Source organism: Zootoca vivipara, chromosome 1 (genome assembly GCF_963506605.1).
Source record: "Zootoca vivipara chromosome 1, rZooViv1.1, whole genome shotgun sequence".
NCBI classification, from domain to species: Eukaryota; Metazoa; Chordata; class Lepidosauria; order Squamata; family Lacertidae; genus Zootoca; species Zootoca vivipara.
Genome location: NC_083276.1, coordinates 115,199,137 through 115,217,683, shown reverse-complemented (window position 1 = coordinate 115,217,683; position 18,547 = coordinate 115,199,137). Strand labels below are relative to the sequence as shown.

The window sequence follows — 18,547 nt, the reverse complement described above, 5'->3', positions numbered from 1 at the left end:
CACCTTTATTTGTCGACAGTATTTATAGTTCACTCTGTAAGTAGAATTCAGGTCACAAAGAGAGACAGAGCTGATAAGGGCATGCATAGAGACAATGGGAGTAAAGAAATAAGGCTCGGAACAATGGGTAGTTAATTGTATTCCCCCAGGAAGCTGCAAACAGGCAGAGGTACGGCCACAATCAGCCCATGTTGTGAAGGCCTTTGACTGGCTACATGCCAGCGCAGAGAGAGAAGCAGTAGCCTAGGGTTACCAGACGTCCCCGTTTCCCGGGGACAGTCCCCTGATTTGCGAATAAGTCCCCGGACAAATTCCATCCCCAGAATGTCCCCAGATTTCATCTCATGTCCCTGGGAAATGCAGTCTAACCAGCCCGGAGCAGTTAGCTCTGGCAGGCTTCAGGAGCTGCTCGGAAGTCTCCATATGCTGGTGGTGCAGCTTTTCATTGCAAAGTTACAACATAAAATATAAATAAAGTAAAACAATAATCAAAAATCTTGTAAGAAAAAACAACAGCCACAAATCGTAATGAAACATACATACATTTTTACTCCTTTCCACCCTTTAGACTTCAAATTTAGACTTTATCTTGATTGCCGTGTGTTATACACATTAATTATAACTTTAAACCTTTTATGTCCATTTCTTCATATCTTTAACCTTGCAAACTTCACTCATTACATACCGATATGTTTATTCCAGAAAAATGTTTTTTCATATACTCTTTAACACAGTCCCATTCTTTTATTAGTCTTTGCTCTGATTGTCCTCTTATGACGCCATTAACCTTGCCAAATCTATATATTCGCAGAGTTTTATTTGCAATTCTCTTACTGATGGGATTTTTTCTCCTTTCCAATTTTTTGCTATGAGTGTCCTGGCAGCTGTTGCCGCATATAAGAATACTTTCTTTTTATCACCAGGGATATCATTTGTAATTAAGCCTAAAAGAAATGCTTCTGGGCTTTTTAATAAAAGATATTTTAAACATCTTTTTGATTTCCTCATATATACTATTCCAAAATTGTTTAATAAGTCCACACTCCCACCACATATGATAGATTGTTCCAATTTCTTTCTTACATCTCCAGCAATTATTAGATTTTAATTTATAAATTTTTGCCAATTTGACCAGAGTTAAGTACCATTGGTATATCATTTTCATAAAGTTCTCTCTAATTGTAGAACATGCTGTGGATTTAATGTCGTATTTCCATAGTTTCTCCCATAGTTCCAGCCCAATTGAATCACCTATATCACGTGCCCACTTGATCATAACTTCCTTCAGGAAGTAAATATACTATTTGTATAGGTTTTGCAGAACTGAAATGAAGTTCTTTCTTTCCTCATCCATTTTTAAAAAGAAAAGTTAACTCCTACACTAAACCCCCAGCTTCAGAAAAACTTAAGTTTCCACTGCGCTGCCACTGCATGTTAGATCAGCTTTGTTTTGTGGGATCCTGGCTTTATCTACTGCTCTGAAACGCAAGAAGATGCCACAAGCATCCAGAAGTGATTTAATGCATTGCTAAAGAACTAGTTAGAATGACAGCAACACAGGCAGGAGGGTATCATGTAGCATTAGGACTTTTAACAGGAGACCTCATCTCAGGGCTCTTCTGCAGCTTAGCCGAAAATAAACCAGCGTGGAACAAATACCAACCTTTGCATGGTATAAGGATCTTTCCATGACTCCAGCAGTCCCACTGCACTTCAGCTACAAATCCTTCGGATCCAAAATAAAATAAAATACTGTCTTCCAAACACAAAGATGATCCAGCTCAATATAAGCTCTTTCAAGAATAATTGACTTTAATGGGAGAAGTATTGAACTCTCTCATTACAAAAAACAATGGAACTTCTAGTTTCCTTTGCCTGGAGGAGGGGTGGCTAAAACAGTGACCCCCACCAGATGATATTAAGGCTCCAATTTCTTCACTCCCCACTTTTTATTACAAAATTTAAAAACAATTAGCAAGCATGAAGTGTTGTCTTCCAGGACAAAGACATATGCAGATGTTAAGTCTTTTATGCAGCCATCCACTTGGCATCAAGAGAGACCTGGAAAATCTTTTATGCTACAGATTAAGCTGTATTAAGCTGTATCCACAGGGTATATTTCAGTCCTGAGCATTAAAATAATTTCTCCATAGTGGCTGCTGTGACTTCAGAGCAAATTGTGGGACAATTCATTCATTCATTCATTCATTCATTCATTCATTCATTGCATTTATTTCCCACCTGTGTCCATGGAGCATACATAGTTGTCCCCCTCCTCATTTAATCCCTGCAACAACCCATAAGAGGCAGTGACTGGCCCAATGTCACCTGTGAGCTTCATGGCCGGCTTATGGAATGCTTGAGCGCCGTAGTTGATTTGCTTACAGCATTTGCTTACAGGACTTGAACTATTCACTGACACATCTCAACATGAGAACTAGCCTTTAGGAAGAAATTTGCAGCCATCTTTTTCATCGTCCAAATGAGCATTTGGATAACATCTGTGCCTTCCTGAAATGTACTGTACAATACATCTATATCTCCTCAGTAAGTGAATGTTTCCAGTTCCTTTTAGAGGATATAAAGAGGGGTCTCAGTCTAAGCAAAGATACGAAACTTCTGCTTGTCAATCTCTCTTGAACCAAGCAAAGTGAGTTGGCACTAGGTTGTTCCCAACACTAGCATTTTTCTCTGGAATTGCCATCTGTTGTTTGCTCACTCGCTTTGGAGGAAAATCTGGACAATGTTGCTAAATTACTGCAGTTCAGTGTTGCCTATGCTTTTCGTGCTGAACAGAAAAAGTGCTGAGGTTTTTTTTTTCCAGTTTCTGTGTCATTAACTAAAAGTTTCCTGTTTATGGGTCCTTCTCATTTTATTGCTTCCTCTTAATGATGAAGGGCTTCTATTGCCCCTTGAATAGCCTCTTTTAATTGCCCCATGTTAGCTTCTGTTCATTTAGGCCTATGGTAGGGGGAAAGCTTCAATTAGATTACTTATTTTTCTTTTTCAAAAAAAGTATGGCAAAACAGCAGTATAACAATGGAAAGGAAAAACAATGTACAGAAGTAATTATTTAACACACAGTGTTCTTCCTATTTCTATACACATCCTTGAAATTGCTGGTTTTTCATCCAAAAACTGAAACTGGCAAATATTTAGAACATCCCTAAACAGTTGTGCTTTAGTAATATTATAAACTGGAGTCTAACCACTATAATAATTTACTACTTTGGTGTTTCTGCTGCTATGCACTCTGTAAAGATGGAAAAACAGGGGTTTGTAGTTCAGATAATTGCATAAATCTTACAGGGATTCCTTGCTACTTATACTATTATGACGATTTATGTTACTATTCCGTATTTTGCTTGAACAGATGCACATAAAGTATAAGTGACATAGCTCTTGTTTAGAGACCTTACAGTCCAAGAATCACTACCTTCCCCTATTTTATGTGGCTATTATTATTATTATTATTATTATTATTATTATTATTATTATTTCTACTACTACTACTACTATCACTTCTCGGCCTTTTGGCTAAGATCAAGTGACCATTTTCATCAAACCAATTAGGCAGCTGTTTTCAGCTGTGCTCCACTTTCTCAAGGATGCACAATCCCAATTGATTTGGTGGGCTTTGTTTTTTGTTTTAGTAAATACATAAACCCTTTAAAACTTGTGATACTTTCCTTGGATGGCTTATGCTGAGAAGAAGCATCAGTCCGTTTGTTCCAAGCCATTGGCTTCTAACTGAAGTTTGTAACCTGCACTAGTGCACAACAAGAGCTGGGGTTACCCCCTTGGCAGCTGCGGACAGAATATTTTTCAGTAGCAGTATTCCCCCTCCCCGCAGGACCTCCGATGGGGCAAAGCAGTAAGAGGCAACAGCCCAGACCAGAGCCCCAAGCACAGGGCTGAGGAACCTCCAGATGTTGCTGGAACTACAACTCCCATCATCCCTGACCATTTGGCAATGCTGGCTGGAGCTGATTGTGTTTATTGTATTCCCTGGGAGCTCATGAAAATGACCCGTAAACAGGGGCGTTGGCGAGAGCTTGGTAAAAGAGACTGAAAAGAGTGAGCGTGTCTCTTTTGGATTAAGGTTGCTTGCCTGTCTGGGCCAGGGGTCAGCAACATTTTTCAGCCGTGGGCAGGTCCACCGTCCCTCAGACCATGTGGTGGGCCGGACTATATTTTTTGGGGGGAAATGAACGAATTCCTATGCCCCACAAATAACCCAGAGATGCATTTTAAAGAAAATGACACATTCTACTCATGTAAAAACACCAAGCAGGCCATACAAATAACCCAGAGATGCATTTTAAAGAAAAGGACACATTCTACTCATGTAAAAACACCAAGCAGGCCATACAAATAACCCAGAGATGCATTTTAAAGAAAAGGACACATTCTACTCATGTAAAAACACCAAGCAGGCCATACAAATAACCCAGAGATGCATTTTAAAGAAAAGGACACATTCTACTCATGTAAAAACAAGCTGATCCCTGCACCATCCATGGGCCGGATCATAGCTGCCAAGTTTTCCCTTTTCTCACGAGGAAGCCTATTCAGCATAAGGGAATTTCCCTTAAAAAAGGGTTAACTTGGCAGCTATGGGCCGGATTGAGAAGGCGATTGTGCCGCATCCGACCCACGGGCCTGAGGTTGCCTACCCCCGGCCTGGGCTATGTGGAGGCTTGATTGTGAGTTTGTTTGTGGGTGTGGCCATGTTCTCTGCCAGAGCACATGGTCTGAATGGGAGGGGCTACTGCTGGAAGGAAGCCAAGCTGACTGAAACACACATATTGCTAGGCAGAAGTTTTCCAGTGAGTTATTAGTCCAGTAGAACTCACGCTTTAGTAAGAAAAGAAAAAAATAGATAGCATCTTTGATGTTGCTCAATGACAGGAACTAGTTTGCATATCATTTGAAGGTGGGACACCAAGCAAACAAGCATGCCTGGATCCTTGCTCCTTGAAATTGCCACTGGCTGGATGAGCTCTGTCTACAGTCTTCAGCACATGTGCCAGATGAAGTCTGAAGGAGCAAGTATTCCTTCATATTATGAGAGTCAAGCACAATACTTATTCATTATACTTATATTCTGTTCTTCTCATTAAGAAACTTGAATGATTTACACCTGGCACTGACTGGACAGAAACCTTCTTAGATTTTGGTCTTTAAGGTGCTACTGAAGGAATTTTTTTACTATTATGTGCTGTCAGCCTATTCTCCAGGCATATGTTCATAATGAAGTCTGCTGATGCACTGACCAGTTCTTAGGCTTTATGGAAACCACCAAGCTTGAAAGGTTCACCAAGCCTAAAAAGGTCTGGTTAAGTGCCAAAGAAATAATCCAGTACTCAGAAAGAGAAATCAAAGTACGGTAGATGCTTGTATGAAAATAGTAACATGTACATGAATCTGGACTGTCTAAACCTTAAAAGAACATGCAAAACAAGTACATAATGCTACAGTCTTTATTTTCCTTTAACAAAATACACAAAATTCACTTTTATAGTCATTATTGTACAGGTATAAATAATGCGCAGTATTCAAGTACAGTCAAGTGCGGATATTCCTACGCTTTATGTAAACACAAACTAGCTTTCTATTTCACATGCTGTTAGCTCATCTGCTGTGCATATAGCTCCAAAAGGATATATCATACTTTGGACAACCCTTTAACAACTTACATTCTCTCAAAGGAAAACAAAAAAGGGTAAGGAGTGACTAAGTTTTAGTTGTATTGACACTTTCGTACTGCTTATGATAAATACCTAAGCACCCTTTGTCCTGTAAACATCTAGATACTCAAAAGTCATTCAATACCTAAATATTACCCCCCCCCAAAAAAACCTAAGTTTACTAAACCAAGAATTACACATCCTTTTAGTTATTTACAGCACTTTGTTCAAAAACCAAATAATACTATATATTAAATCACTTGTATGTAAAATACTCCATTTAGGCATTTTTAGGTTGTTTTTTTAGAAAGTAGGCAAAACAAAAAAAGGAAGGATACCTGTGCTTGGGTTAGACTTCAGCTAAGTGGCACATTTTGAAGTGCTTTAACTTGCCCCCACACTTGCAACAAAATACCTCGTAGTACACTTAGCTTCAACATACAGTGGCAGTCTGAGCTCATGAGAGTGGCGACACTGCAGCTTTTGAAAGCAGCCCACCTGACAAAAAAGTAACAGCTGAAAGAGCGTAGCTAAAAATAATTAGGCACTTTATTCTTCTGCTAGTGGTTCCTGTCGTTGGGAAGTTGGAACAGCAAACTCAGAGTCTGGGGTGGCAGTTTTGGCTTCGCTTCCTGGTTGCTCTTCAGCCACTGCCGAAACTACGTCACGGCTTTGGTCTTCAATAGTCAAAGCTTGGTCATCTTCCTGGTTTGTCTCAGTAGGTTGGGTGGCTTCTTCTAAAGGGTCTGCATGAGACACAAGGTTTGATTACACTGATCATGTGATTAATTTCTGGGGAAAATAGCAGCTTGTGGAATGTCAAGTTCACACAACTGATCCTTCCTTTCCCTCCTCCCCTCTGTAGCCCTTGAAAAGCCTCTCTGAAGACATCAGGAAGGTGTACAGTAAATGGTGGGCTGTGTCATACAGAGCTGCAGTGGGAAGGGAGAAATCACCCCAAATGAGACAATGGAATTTTGATTCCTCCCCCCCCCCCCTTCCTCCACATCCTCCCGCCTTCTCCTAGTCAGATCCCTCTATTAAGATTGCTCTTTTGTTCATGGAAGGTAAAAATCCGGATACACTGTGCTTTGTTTTGCTTTCTTTTATTACGGGTAGCCTTGGAGACCTGTTACCAGGCAGAAAGGGTTATAAAAAATAAAAGGGAAATTGATAACAGTTTGCATCAAATTGTAGGTTACAAAGGTTTCCCACCATAAACCTTGTCACACATGGGCATTACATGCCATATTTGTTCATCTAAGAGCACTTGGTAGTATGATCATTTCTGGATATGCTCTCAAGGAAGTTCTCTGTTTAGAGCCATCTACAAAAAGATGCTTTTACATATAACAGAATACTTTTAAGGAAATAAATGCAGAGTGATAGTCAAAGCTATGTTCTTAGAATGCGGCATGCTTTTGTTAGCTGAACACAAGATGCTTACTGTATTTTCAAGCCTATAAACCATCTCAAAAGGAACTTTCTTAAATTAAAGTTGACAATTTGTCTTTGAACTACCCATTATTATTTTTTTATTTTTTTAAAAAAAAAGCCCAGTCAGTTTTACTAGATTTTCCTGCCCTGGGGAAAACAGCAAAACCAGCTTTACGAACAAAGGCAGGAACTTAAACCCCACCTCAACCCAATGACCTGGGGAAAACAATGAAATCTAACCGTTCTGTGATCCAAATCCTTTAATTACACAGTGTAAATGCTAATATTGATACTAAAAAAGCAAAAAAAAGTAGAAGAACCAGGGCTTTGTAAACAAAGAAAATTTAAGAGACCGATAGTCTTGCTAGATAGGATGGAAAGAATCTATTTTACAAAAAGAAAGTGAATTAAGTTTGGATTCTACTACAGCTGGGGGAGGGGGACTAACTAAAAACATTCTTGGCAGCCAACTTTGAAAAACCAACAAAGCAAAATATACTATAGGATGACCCAAGATCATCCTATTCTTAGAAAATCAAGATGAAAAAAGATTTTCTGCACATGAGATATAGTATCGTGGTTGCTTTTGACTATGAGCAACACGCTTTCTTTCATATATAGCGAACATCCACTGGCAAGATTGAATAAACAGCACTGAAAGGAAAAGCAAAATGATTCCAATCCAATTGCCCTAATTACATTTTCTGGCAAATGTAGAGAACTCTATGCACACCTTCAGCCATTTGATTCTCTTCTAACTTTTCTTCCCCCAACTGCAGAGGTTCAGTCGTGCTCTGTGCCTCTGTAGGCTGCTTCTTTTCGGCACTGAAATCTGGAAGTCGTGGAGCTTGAGGTCTTGTTTTTCTTGCAGGATTCAGGAAAAAGCAGTAGGCACACCTAAATGCTGCACAAAGGTTTAATACAAGTGTATCCAGTTAGCTCACTGAACCTTAATGTGCTAACAATGCAATGGCTGCAAGACTCTAAAGCATTAACTTGGAAAGGAAGAACACCAAACTGATTTTTGTAGAAGCGGCACTGCATACTCTCACCTTCTCCCATTATCAATGACAACAACAAACAAAGAAGAGTTGCTTTCTTACAGCAGGGCAAGTCTTTTCTCGGATTTGAAATTTCTGATGCAGTTTTTCCAGAGAACTGTAGAGTTGGAAGGGACCCCAAGGGTCATCTAGTCCAACCCCCTGCAATGCAGGAATCTCAACACACAGTTCCCCATCCAATTTGAAAACATACGGGAGCCTGCTTAGCTTTGCAAAAGTGTTAGAAGTTCCATTCCTGCACCACTAGGAGGGTTATAATTTGGGTCTTCTGCTCAAAAATCTATGTGAATGTTCTTTTCTTTCACGAGGCAAAAAAGACTGGAGAAGCTATACGTTTAAGGCAACATTTCTCTTTTTTATTATTGCAACTTCTGCAGCCTTCCTTTCCTCCAAGGAGCTCAAGGCAGTGTACATGGTTATCCTCCTCCCTATTTTATCCTCACATTTTTATCAGTAGTACTCCTCACTTCTGCCTCCCACTGGCTCCAGCCTTGGTGAAAGAAAGGTACAGGGGGGGAAACATACAGGCTGCTGCAGCTGTAATTTATTTTACCATGTGGAAGTTGTGTTGTAGGGAATGCTGGTGAGGTTGGATATGCTTTGCGACCCACCAACAACACTGAAGAGGGAGAGAGGGATAGGCCCAAACACCTGGTGCTTGGTTCATGACTCCTTTGGCAACAGCAACTATCACCTGTTCCTTGCAAGCCTTGCAAACACTGCTTGTTCTTTGCTTACCTCAATCCACAAATTTGGGAAGAATGCCGTGCTAAAAATCCCTATCAGGGGGGAAAGAGACAGATAGCAACCCGGCATGACGGGGTGTTCCCCTGAGTTTGGGAGCCTAGGTCTTAAGCAGTGAAAGCTTCACAGGACAAGTGCATTGATCCATCTTTAACTATATTTTAACTATGGTCAGAAGTGCAAAAAAAGAAAGGCGTGACCTCTCTAACTTGCATTTCATGGGTTGTATCCAATGTTGTGTGAGCATAATTCTGCTTGTGTGACAGAACTCTTCCTTCCTCTCCCCATGCCGCCCCCCCCCAAATGCTCCAGGAGTCCTCCAGCTCTCTGGAGCAGATTTTGAAGACATATTGGGGATTGCAGAAGAGGAGAGGTTCCACTGAGCAGGACAGCAGTGTTGGATATGACCCTTGACTTTTAAGTGAACATTCAAAAACGGGAGTGAGATTTTGTTTCTCACTCAAATGATTTGCATCACTCTTTGTAACGGACTCAAGTCAGTTGAGAATTTGTATTCTGAAAGAGAAAATATTCAGAAAAACTGCTTTCTTCCTTGCCAACCCTGCGCCATTGGCTGAAGTATGAAGAATCACCACTTCAACAGAGAGCACATGAACCCATTCTGTTTTCTTTGCAGGTCATTTTAGTGCATGTATGAATGGGGAGGGGGGCAATCTATGCATGCGAATTTTGAACAGGCAAATTTAAGGATCAAAGTCACTGGTGTTACAAAAATTGGAATCCGTTTCCAAGAATTGCTATTGCACATTGTGGGTTTCTATAGGCAGATGTAACAGTTTACATAGCAACCGGAGAGGGAAGGGAGAGAGAAAGAAGCGTCCCACAGTATACTTCTGGAAAAGGGCTTAAAAGCTCTCTCCCTCATGCAGGCACAAATCAAAGTGTCACAACACTCAGGCAAACAACAGCCTATAAAATTTAGGCTACGTATCCAGTATAAACTTTCTGTTATTTATATGCAGTATGGCTACTGCCTCATGAATCGAGATCAATTTAGCTGGGGGTGGTGGGCAGGGGAGAGCTGTTCAGGAGAGATTCAACCAAACTTTGACCACACATGAGTAATACAGAGCTTGAACAGTAAATGTTTTAGCCCTCTGATAATATAAGAACACATGAAATGAATGGGTTAAGCTGCCTCTCAGGGTCAAGAGCCAATGGGAAGACACACCCAAATGTCCTGAGATAATTTCTCTCACATTACTTGCAGATTGATTTTTGTTTGCCGAGAGGCGGCAAAATCAACATCTGTGTTCAATGAAGAGCTGTGCCTGTCTTAAGTTATTGTCAGCCGTAAAACTCAAGAATAGCCCCAGGAGTTTGTTCCCACTTCATCTCCAATGTCTCCCACAGGTTTTCCTGTTACGATAAATTTTTGTTGAAGTTCTGATAAAGTGAGGGTCCAGATTTAAAAACAAAAACAAAAACACAAGACCTATTAGGGTGCAGTTTCTTAGCCAAGTGCAATCTTAAAAGCATGCAGAGAAAGCAGCTTATTTCTACAGCTCACTTTTGCACACATGTTCCTTGACCTGCATATTACAGAACTTTTTTTTAAGGATAATGGATTCTAAAAGGTATACACACATGAATACCATAACATATTTTAAGTACACAAAATTGAATACAAAAAAAGAGTTATGAGTACTTAAAGCTTAGTGATTTTAATGGCTCTGGCACTTTTAGGACACACTCCGATACAGAGTTAAACAAGAACTAATATATTACGTTCTGTAAATGCCTGAACGGGCAATAGTGGCCAGGGAGACAGGAGGCTTTTTCAAGCAGCAGAATATATGCATTTGTTCTTACCGATATATTCAAATTCCTCCTTCAAAGCCATTCCATTATGTGAGGAACACTGTTGGCATATAAGTGCATATCTAAAGAAGATGAGATCAGAGGTTAAAAACATTGGTTTAGCCATTTAATTTTAGTCATTAATATAATTTAGTCGTACTACTGGATCACTTCAACAGGACTTGCACACCAGAAAGGGGGCACTGAAATTCAGAATTAAAATGGCACAAGCCCTTTTACACATATTCACCTCCCACATGCAGTTTAAATGCATGGAGCAGGGAAGTGGACCGCTAATGCCCCTTTGGACATGATGTAGCCTCGCCCGGTGCAACATCAGAAAAGGGGAGCCCAGGCTTCCTCGCTGCACCCCACAATGTGTTTAGCCTGCAGGCAGGCACCTGAGAGTGTAACCCTATTATAAATTTATTCTCACAAACATACCAAATTACTGCAAATTTAAAAGCTGCCATCTGAGTATTTTTAACCACACTGTGACTCAGCCACTTCAGACTCAAAAAGATTTTGGCTATTTGGTTTAAAGCACCATCAATTTGAATTCAAATTACAGCTAGGTCAAGTTGGTAAGATTCAAAACGAGGCAAAGTAATTGAAGAAGAAAAAATAGGAGGCAGAACATCTGAAAAGCCCTGAACAACTTAGGACTCAAATATCTGAAAGACCGCCTCCTTCCCCACAGACTGTCTCAGGTGCTGCGATCGGCAGTGAGGGCCCTCTTGGTAGTTCCTTCACCCTTAGAGAAGGGTGGTTGTGGCCCAGCAAAGGCATTCTCGGGGGGGGGGGCGCTAAGCTGTAAAATTCCCTCCCTACAAAGCTTCGTCTGGTACCTTCACTGTACAGCTTCTGGGGAATGCTGAAGACATTAACCTGGCTTTTGACACCTGAGGTGCGTATTTTTAGGATCCGCTTTATTTTTGTGATTGTAAGTTGTTTTAAGCAGTTTTTAATATTGTTTTTTTAAATGCTCTAACCCACCCTGGGACCTGAGGGCAAAGGTTGGGTGAATGATAATAATGATAATAGCAGCTACAAATACCTCCTCCAATAAAACAATGCTTTATATAACTGATTTTATTCCAAGAACTGTCAGAAAGGCACTTTAATTGACAGACAATTAAAAGTGTGGTGATTAAGATTCTCTGAACAATGACTGCACCAGCACAAGAGTTCACATCAGTTACCGGTATTAGAAAACTACAGTATGGCTACAATCTTATACTCGCTCACGTGGGAGTAAGTTCCACTGAACCTGGTGAGCCTTATTTCTAAGTAGACATGTATAGGATTGCATTGTAAGTGTTCCTTTTCACGTCACATTTATTACATGCCCCTCTTTCTGGAAGGAGCAATGCTACCAAGAGGAAAAGCCATAGCGTGGGCTCCTCCCATCTGGGTTTGGGTTTCCGCAATTACCAGAGTGATGTAAAGAAGAAACCGCAGGAAACCTGAGAAGCAACTCAAGAGTTATAACTTCAGAACTTAACATAATAAGTAACGTTTAACCTGTTCTGTGGACCATCTCCAACTAAGTATTCAACAACTCTATCCAATGCTCCCCTTTCTCGAGGAAGAATAGGTCTTGCCAACGGAGGTCCTGGAGGATGAAGACCTGGAAGACCAAAATGGGATTGATAGCAACCTACTGACTTATTAACCAGGAATAAGGACATTTGCTTCCAATCTGTATGATACAAAATGGAATAAAGCACCCTAACATGTATTAGCAATTAGCATTACATTCTTGTGCATTTCAACCCCATTATCAGATTTAATTCCGTATGTCAGTTCCTCAGGGTTATTTTTCTTGCAAATGAAAATACCATATGTAACAGGGAAATTGTCCCCTTCTGTGAAGACAGATTTGGAAGGTTTTTTGCCTCCTTTGATAGCTGTTTACAGCAATGCTATTGCCCTGAAGCTTCTTTCCCTTGAATTAGGTATGCCGTACTCTCAGTTTTGCCTGATATACACATTCCCTGAAACATACTGGATTTGTCACTTAGCAATCTACAAGTTATTTTTGGTTCCCTCCAACTCAACCACGGAGCATGCAAAACCTACTTTTTAGCCTCGATTTAGGACCTCAGTCAAATTTTAGATTTGTTATTTGAGACAAAGCCAGGTGTCTGTCTACACTGAGCACAACCCTATACACTTCTACTCACAAGTAAGTCCCACAGAATTCAATGTGACTTACTCCCAGGTAAGTTTGTATAGGATTGCAACCTACACTTTTTCTAGGGACATGAACACTGTTGAGACTATTGTATTACTTTTGGATGTTCTTAATGCAATAGAGAACTAGCATGGGACGGTGGTTGGAATGTTGACTAGCACCAGGGAAACCAAGGTTCAAATCCGTACTCATCATGAAGCTCAACGGGTGGCCTTAAGGCTAGCCACTCTCTCAGCCTAAACTACCTGGCATGGAGGGCACATCATGGTTGTATGGAGAGGTCCCTGAAACACACAGGGAGGAGAGAAGGCTCTCTGGCTTCAATCATTATGGCCTGATTCACATAAACCATCGTTTTGCAATGTGTGAACCTTGCTGCACAGCATCTTAACTATAGTTTGCTTACTGCCAACAAATTTACAGCATGAAGCCATGGTTTGTTGTTGGCTTACAAACCCTTAAATGATGTGGCATTATGTGAGAGCACCTTTGCTTAATCATGGTTCGTTGGACTACCTCGCCCTCATTGCTCACCAAAGGCGCAAAGCAAGAGCAGCCAAAAAACAAATCAAGCTTTGAAGAAACGAGCTAAGGTTTGCTTGATCACTTGCAGTTAACCTGTTGTTTGCTAAATCAACCATGGTCTAGCATTAAGGGCAAACCAGGCCTACGACAGACATTCCAACAGTTCGTATCTATATCATCATATTGTACAGTGCTGCCTCGCAAGACGAATTTAATTCGTTCCACGGGTCAATTCGTTTTGCGAAAATTCGTCTTGCGAATCATGGTTTCCCATAAGAATGCATTGAAATTTCTTTTTTTGCCCATAGGAACGCATTAAATTTCAATGCATTCCTATGGGAAACTGCAATTCGCAAGACGAATTTTTCGCAAAACGAATTAGTCTTGCGAGTCACCATCAGATCGCAAGACGCATTCGTCTTGCGAAAAATTCGTCTTTGAGGGCATTCGTCTTGCGAGGTACCACTCTATAGGAGGTTTAGAACACTTGCACATATTATATATATTTTTGTTCCTTCTCCCCCACTCCGCCCCCACCCCAGCAAAAAATAATAATTCTCTGTGCTCAAATTCTCTCAGTACCATAGGACATATGATGCTCCAGATATTGGTGGACACCATCAACACCAGCCAGCATGGAAGATTGGAGCGGCCACAGATTTCTCACCCTACTTTTAAAAGTGTGGCAAATTGGGAGTTGGATACTGCAACATTCATTAAGCTTTCAGTTCTGTCCTAATTATCAAACATTTAAGATATTATTATTATTTATTGAATTTATATACAGTTGTACCTTGGAAGACGAACACAATCCATTCTGGAAGTCCGTTTGACTTCCAAAACGTTCGGAAACCAAAGGACAGCTTCTGATTGGCCGTAGAAAGCTCCTGCAGCCAATCGGAAGCCACAGAAGCCCTGTCAGACATTTGGGTTCCAAAGAATGTTTGCAAACTGGAACACTCACTTCCAGGTTTGCAGCGTTTGGGAGCCAAAATGTCGAAGTACCAAGGCATTCTGGATCTAAGGTACGACTGTACTGCCCTATACCTGGAGGTTTCGGATGCAAACATATACACATTTTGCACAATCAAATACATGACCTACACAATTACTTTAAACCAATTACATTTAAAGGGAACACCATTACAAATAAGAGAGCCTTGGACTGGAAAAAAAAACTGATTTAAAAAAAACATTACATGCAAAACAATCCAATGTCACATATAAATATTTTCAGTATTATTATGCACTTATTATGCAGTATTATTAAGCATGCACACTTTGGAGGCAATCTCAGTTCAAAACAACCATAGGGCCCATGGTAAAAGGGCTGCCTCACTAATCTTAAAGAAGCCTGAAACCTAAGACCATGCGCCCCAAGAACCTCTCCAATTACTTGGCACACTAACAATTCTCAAACCACGCATCTTATTCCTCATGCTGATATGGACAAGAGTAATTAATATGAACATCAAAAGCAATCATTGTGGGCAGTCTGGCCATTTCTGCAAAGCTTGGCAAACTCTCAACTACCTGCTGGTTATTAATTTTTAGACATATGGAAGCTCTGTGGTAATACATGTTAAATTGATTCTCTTCCACAAAGTATAATGTAATGAAAAAATGAATTATCTTTTCCAGTTTAAAGATAATTAAGTGCAGTCATATGCACTTCGGCTGATGTTTCTCACAAGACAGGAAGAAATCTGCATAGCAAGAAACTTGACTTTTATATTCTATCATGTTGCTTGGAACTTCTAAGTAAGTTGCACTTGAAAGACTACACGGAGGTACACTGAAATTCCTGCACCAACAATAAACCTCCAAAGTTTGTCATGACTTTTAACAGTATGCTACAGAACTGAATTAACAGAAAGCGCTTGTTTCTTAATTAACATGTTATGGTTAAAAATTGCCACATTTGCCAATAGCTCTTAATTAAAATAAGTAACCAACATTAATTACAGTTTTAAACATGAGTAATGAACCAAACATCTAGCCCTTGCCTCAAAGTGTGCAATACTATTTTTTTCCTCCCAAAAGCTACATAGCCCTCATATTTGCCTGAGACCGGCAAACTCCTGCACTGCAAGATCAAAATTTTAATACAAAACTGTAGTCATAATCCACACCCTTCTGAACTTTGGGAGGCAGGTGTGAAGAGATTCCACACAGAAATGTTATCAGCCATCCTGTTGCCTGAGAGTCCTACATGCAACTGCTACGCTGAGCACTCTAAAATGCACATGGTCATTCAGGATGAAGTAAGGCCCTCTCATGCATCACAGTCGTACCTAGGTTTTTGAACGGAATCCATTCTGGAAGTCCGTCCGACTTCCGAAAATGTTCAAAAACCAAGGTGTGGCTTCTGATTGGCTTCCAAAAATAGTTCACAAACCGAAACACTCACTTCCGGGTTTGCGGCATTCGGGAGCCAAAAGGTTCAAGAACTAAGCTGTTTAAAAACCAAGGTACTATACAGCTGTATCTAGTAGCCTGCTCCTCCCTTGGAACCCAAGACTCCAACTCAGCCTAAGCCAGCATAGCAATGGTCAGGATTGATCAAGCTGCTGCAAGGTCAGAAGTCTCTTGTTCTCTCCATCCCTAACGCAAGAGAAAAACATCTGCCAGACTTTTAGAAGACAGCACTGTTTAGGGAAGCTTTTAATGTTTAACAGACCAATGTATTATAATATTTTGTTGGAAGCCGCCCAGGGTGGCGGGGGAAACCCAGCCAGATGGGCGGGGTATAAATATTTTATTATTATTATTATTATTATTATTATTATTATTATTATTATTATTACACCAGGGTTTGCAGTTGAAGAGGGAACTCCAAATAGGTAATCATCTTAATGCAAGGGAAAGCAGCAAATTAGACACAAGCTGAGTAAAAAAGGCAGCTCCGACCTACTCTCAGAATCTGACCCTCTTATCTGTAATTTCAACCCTAAGAGATTGGAGGCAAAGGAAAGTGGGAAGGAGGCACAAAATGACACACTGGGCACACATGAATAATTTTTTCATTAAGAGTTCGCTCACTACAGACTTTTACCACCCCATACACAACTGAACTGAAAAGTACATCTGTAAAACAGAAAATCAATCCAGCAATGAAAAAGGTTTAAAGTGCTTCTGAGTTTAGCTGGTAGTTTCAGCAGATACAAATTAGAAGTAAAATGTTTCAACAAGGTAACTGATGTTAACTCTCCCCCGTCCCTTGTTCATCAGCTTTCTACTTCAGAAAGCTCTGCTACCTAATACGAAACCTCTTTAGTTATTAAATATTTTATGTTTTAATCTTTGCAGCGTGAACTTTTTGGGGGAGGGCTTAGAATAAGCATTTGAATAAATGTCACAATGAAAGTTAAAAAATATGTCCAGGGCTTTGTAAGAACCATGAATGAATTCCAAAAGTGTTTTCTTATGTACCTGATTTATCTAAGTCTGGAGGCTTGACTAAACCAAGAACATAAAAAGGTATGCTATATTGTTGACTACAGAATACTGCAAAGTTTTATTACCATTTAAACAAAGAAGCCATAACAGTTAAATGAGCTCAGGCAATAGGTTTCAGTATCATAAGGTGCCAGCTGTAAAGAGTTATGGCTAATTGAATATGGAACTCCTGCTTAATCAGATAACGGCCCCTCTACTTCCAAACAAAATGCCATTTCCATACTGTCTGAAAATGGCCTGTTTTATTGGTAACCAGAGAAAATAATATAAACTGTAAACAACATTAAGTGCTCTGTTTACCCATTCCAGGCACTGAAGTGGCACGGGACCCGGGATGTCTTGGTAACACATTTGGCTGCAAGGGTGATGTAATAGATCTCTCAGGAGGTCCGCCCGGTGCCGAAATCTCTCTCTGCAAGCCAGGAGTTGGAGGCGCTGGGCTTGGTCCTTTTGGAGATCCCTGTTTTGGTGAAGCAGGGGTCGGGGGAGACACGCTGCCTCGAACTGGGGTCCGATGACGAAGTTCTGACAGAAGAGCCACACATTAATGCTTATTGTACCAAAATGACTCAAGACCTGGCAATATTGTAAGTTAACCAAGGTAAGGGAAGCATTTGCAAAGACTACACCCCACCCACCCAACCGCACACAAACCAGCTGAAGTGCAACAATGCGTAGATCTGAGTTATCAGATAGACCCTTTCTTGTAATTTGAGCCTACCATCTGGTTTTTAAACTCCCTCAGAAGTGGCTCTCACTTGAATGGCATTAATAAAACAGTTTAATTGTGTCTCTCAGCATTCTCTAACTAGCATAAAGGACCAGTTAATCTAGATTAGAATGTAAACAAATTAAATTATCTTAGAACGTAAACAAAATGACCTCGAGGCCACTTATTAATTTTTCAAGCATTATCACACCATTCAGTCATTCTCAGGCTATTAAGAACCACAATTATTTTGCACAAGTCCCACACAATTTTGTTCCTTTATACTACATTACAATTTACTAAAGATTTGCATTTTCCAATAGGAAATATGCAACGGGGTGGGTGTTTGCATGCACCACTTTCACTGGTTCATGGCTAGGCTTCTGTTGGAAAGAGTTGAATAGGTGTGCAAAAAGAACAGATACCTAGTTAGGAATGAGTTGTGTGTCATAAGAGTAGTTCAAGCCCAAACGGAATTGTGAGTCTTGTTAAATCCTTCTCACATACATAGTACTGCCTTTGACTCTGTGGGAATTTGCCATAGCTAATGAGTACTGAAGTAGGCCTTAAGATGCTATCAATGCTATCGGGACGCGGGTGGCGCTGTGGGTTAAACTACAGAGCCTAGGGCTTGCTGATCAGAAGGTTGGCGGTTCGAATCCCTGTGACGGGGTGAGCTCCCGTTGCTTGGTCCCAGCTCCTGCCAACCTAGCAGTTCGAAAGCACGTCAAAGTGCAAGTAGATAGATACCGCTACAGCGGGAAGGTGAACGGCGTTTCCGTGTGCTGCTCTGGTTCGCCAGAAGCAGCTTTGTCATGCTGGCCACATGACCTGGAAGCTGTACACCAGCTCCCTCGGCCAATAAAGCGAGATGAGCGCAGCAACCCCAGAGTCGGTCACGACT

The 18,547-nt window shown here is 40.6% G+C and overlaps 1 protein-coding gene across 4 annotated transcripts in view; it reads right to left on the bottom strand.

Moving 5' to 3' along the window:
• Positions 1-5,469: 5,469 nt before the first annotated feature.
• Positions 5,470-18,547, bottom strand: part of LNPK (lunapark, ER junction formation factor) — a 39,625-nt gene continuing 26,547 nt past the window's right edge. For all 4 annotated transcript variants that reach the window (XM_035134879.2, XM_035134863.2, XM_035134854.2 and 1 more), the window contains exons 9-13: positions 17,235-17,459; positions 12,278-12,383; positions 10,766-10,836; positions 7,861-8,031; positions 5,470-6,436 (exon numbers count right to left, since the gene is read on the bottom strand). In XM_035134879.2, coding sequence (XP_034990770.2) covers positions 6,240-6,436; positions 7,861-8,031; positions 10,766-10,836; positions 12,278-12,383; positions 17,235-17,459 — 770 coding nt within the window. In that variant the 3' untranslated portion in view covers positions 5,470-6,239. The remainder of the gene's footprint in view (positions 6,437-7,860; positions 8,032-10,765; positions 10,837-12,277; positions 12,384-17,234; positions 17,460-18,547) is intronic.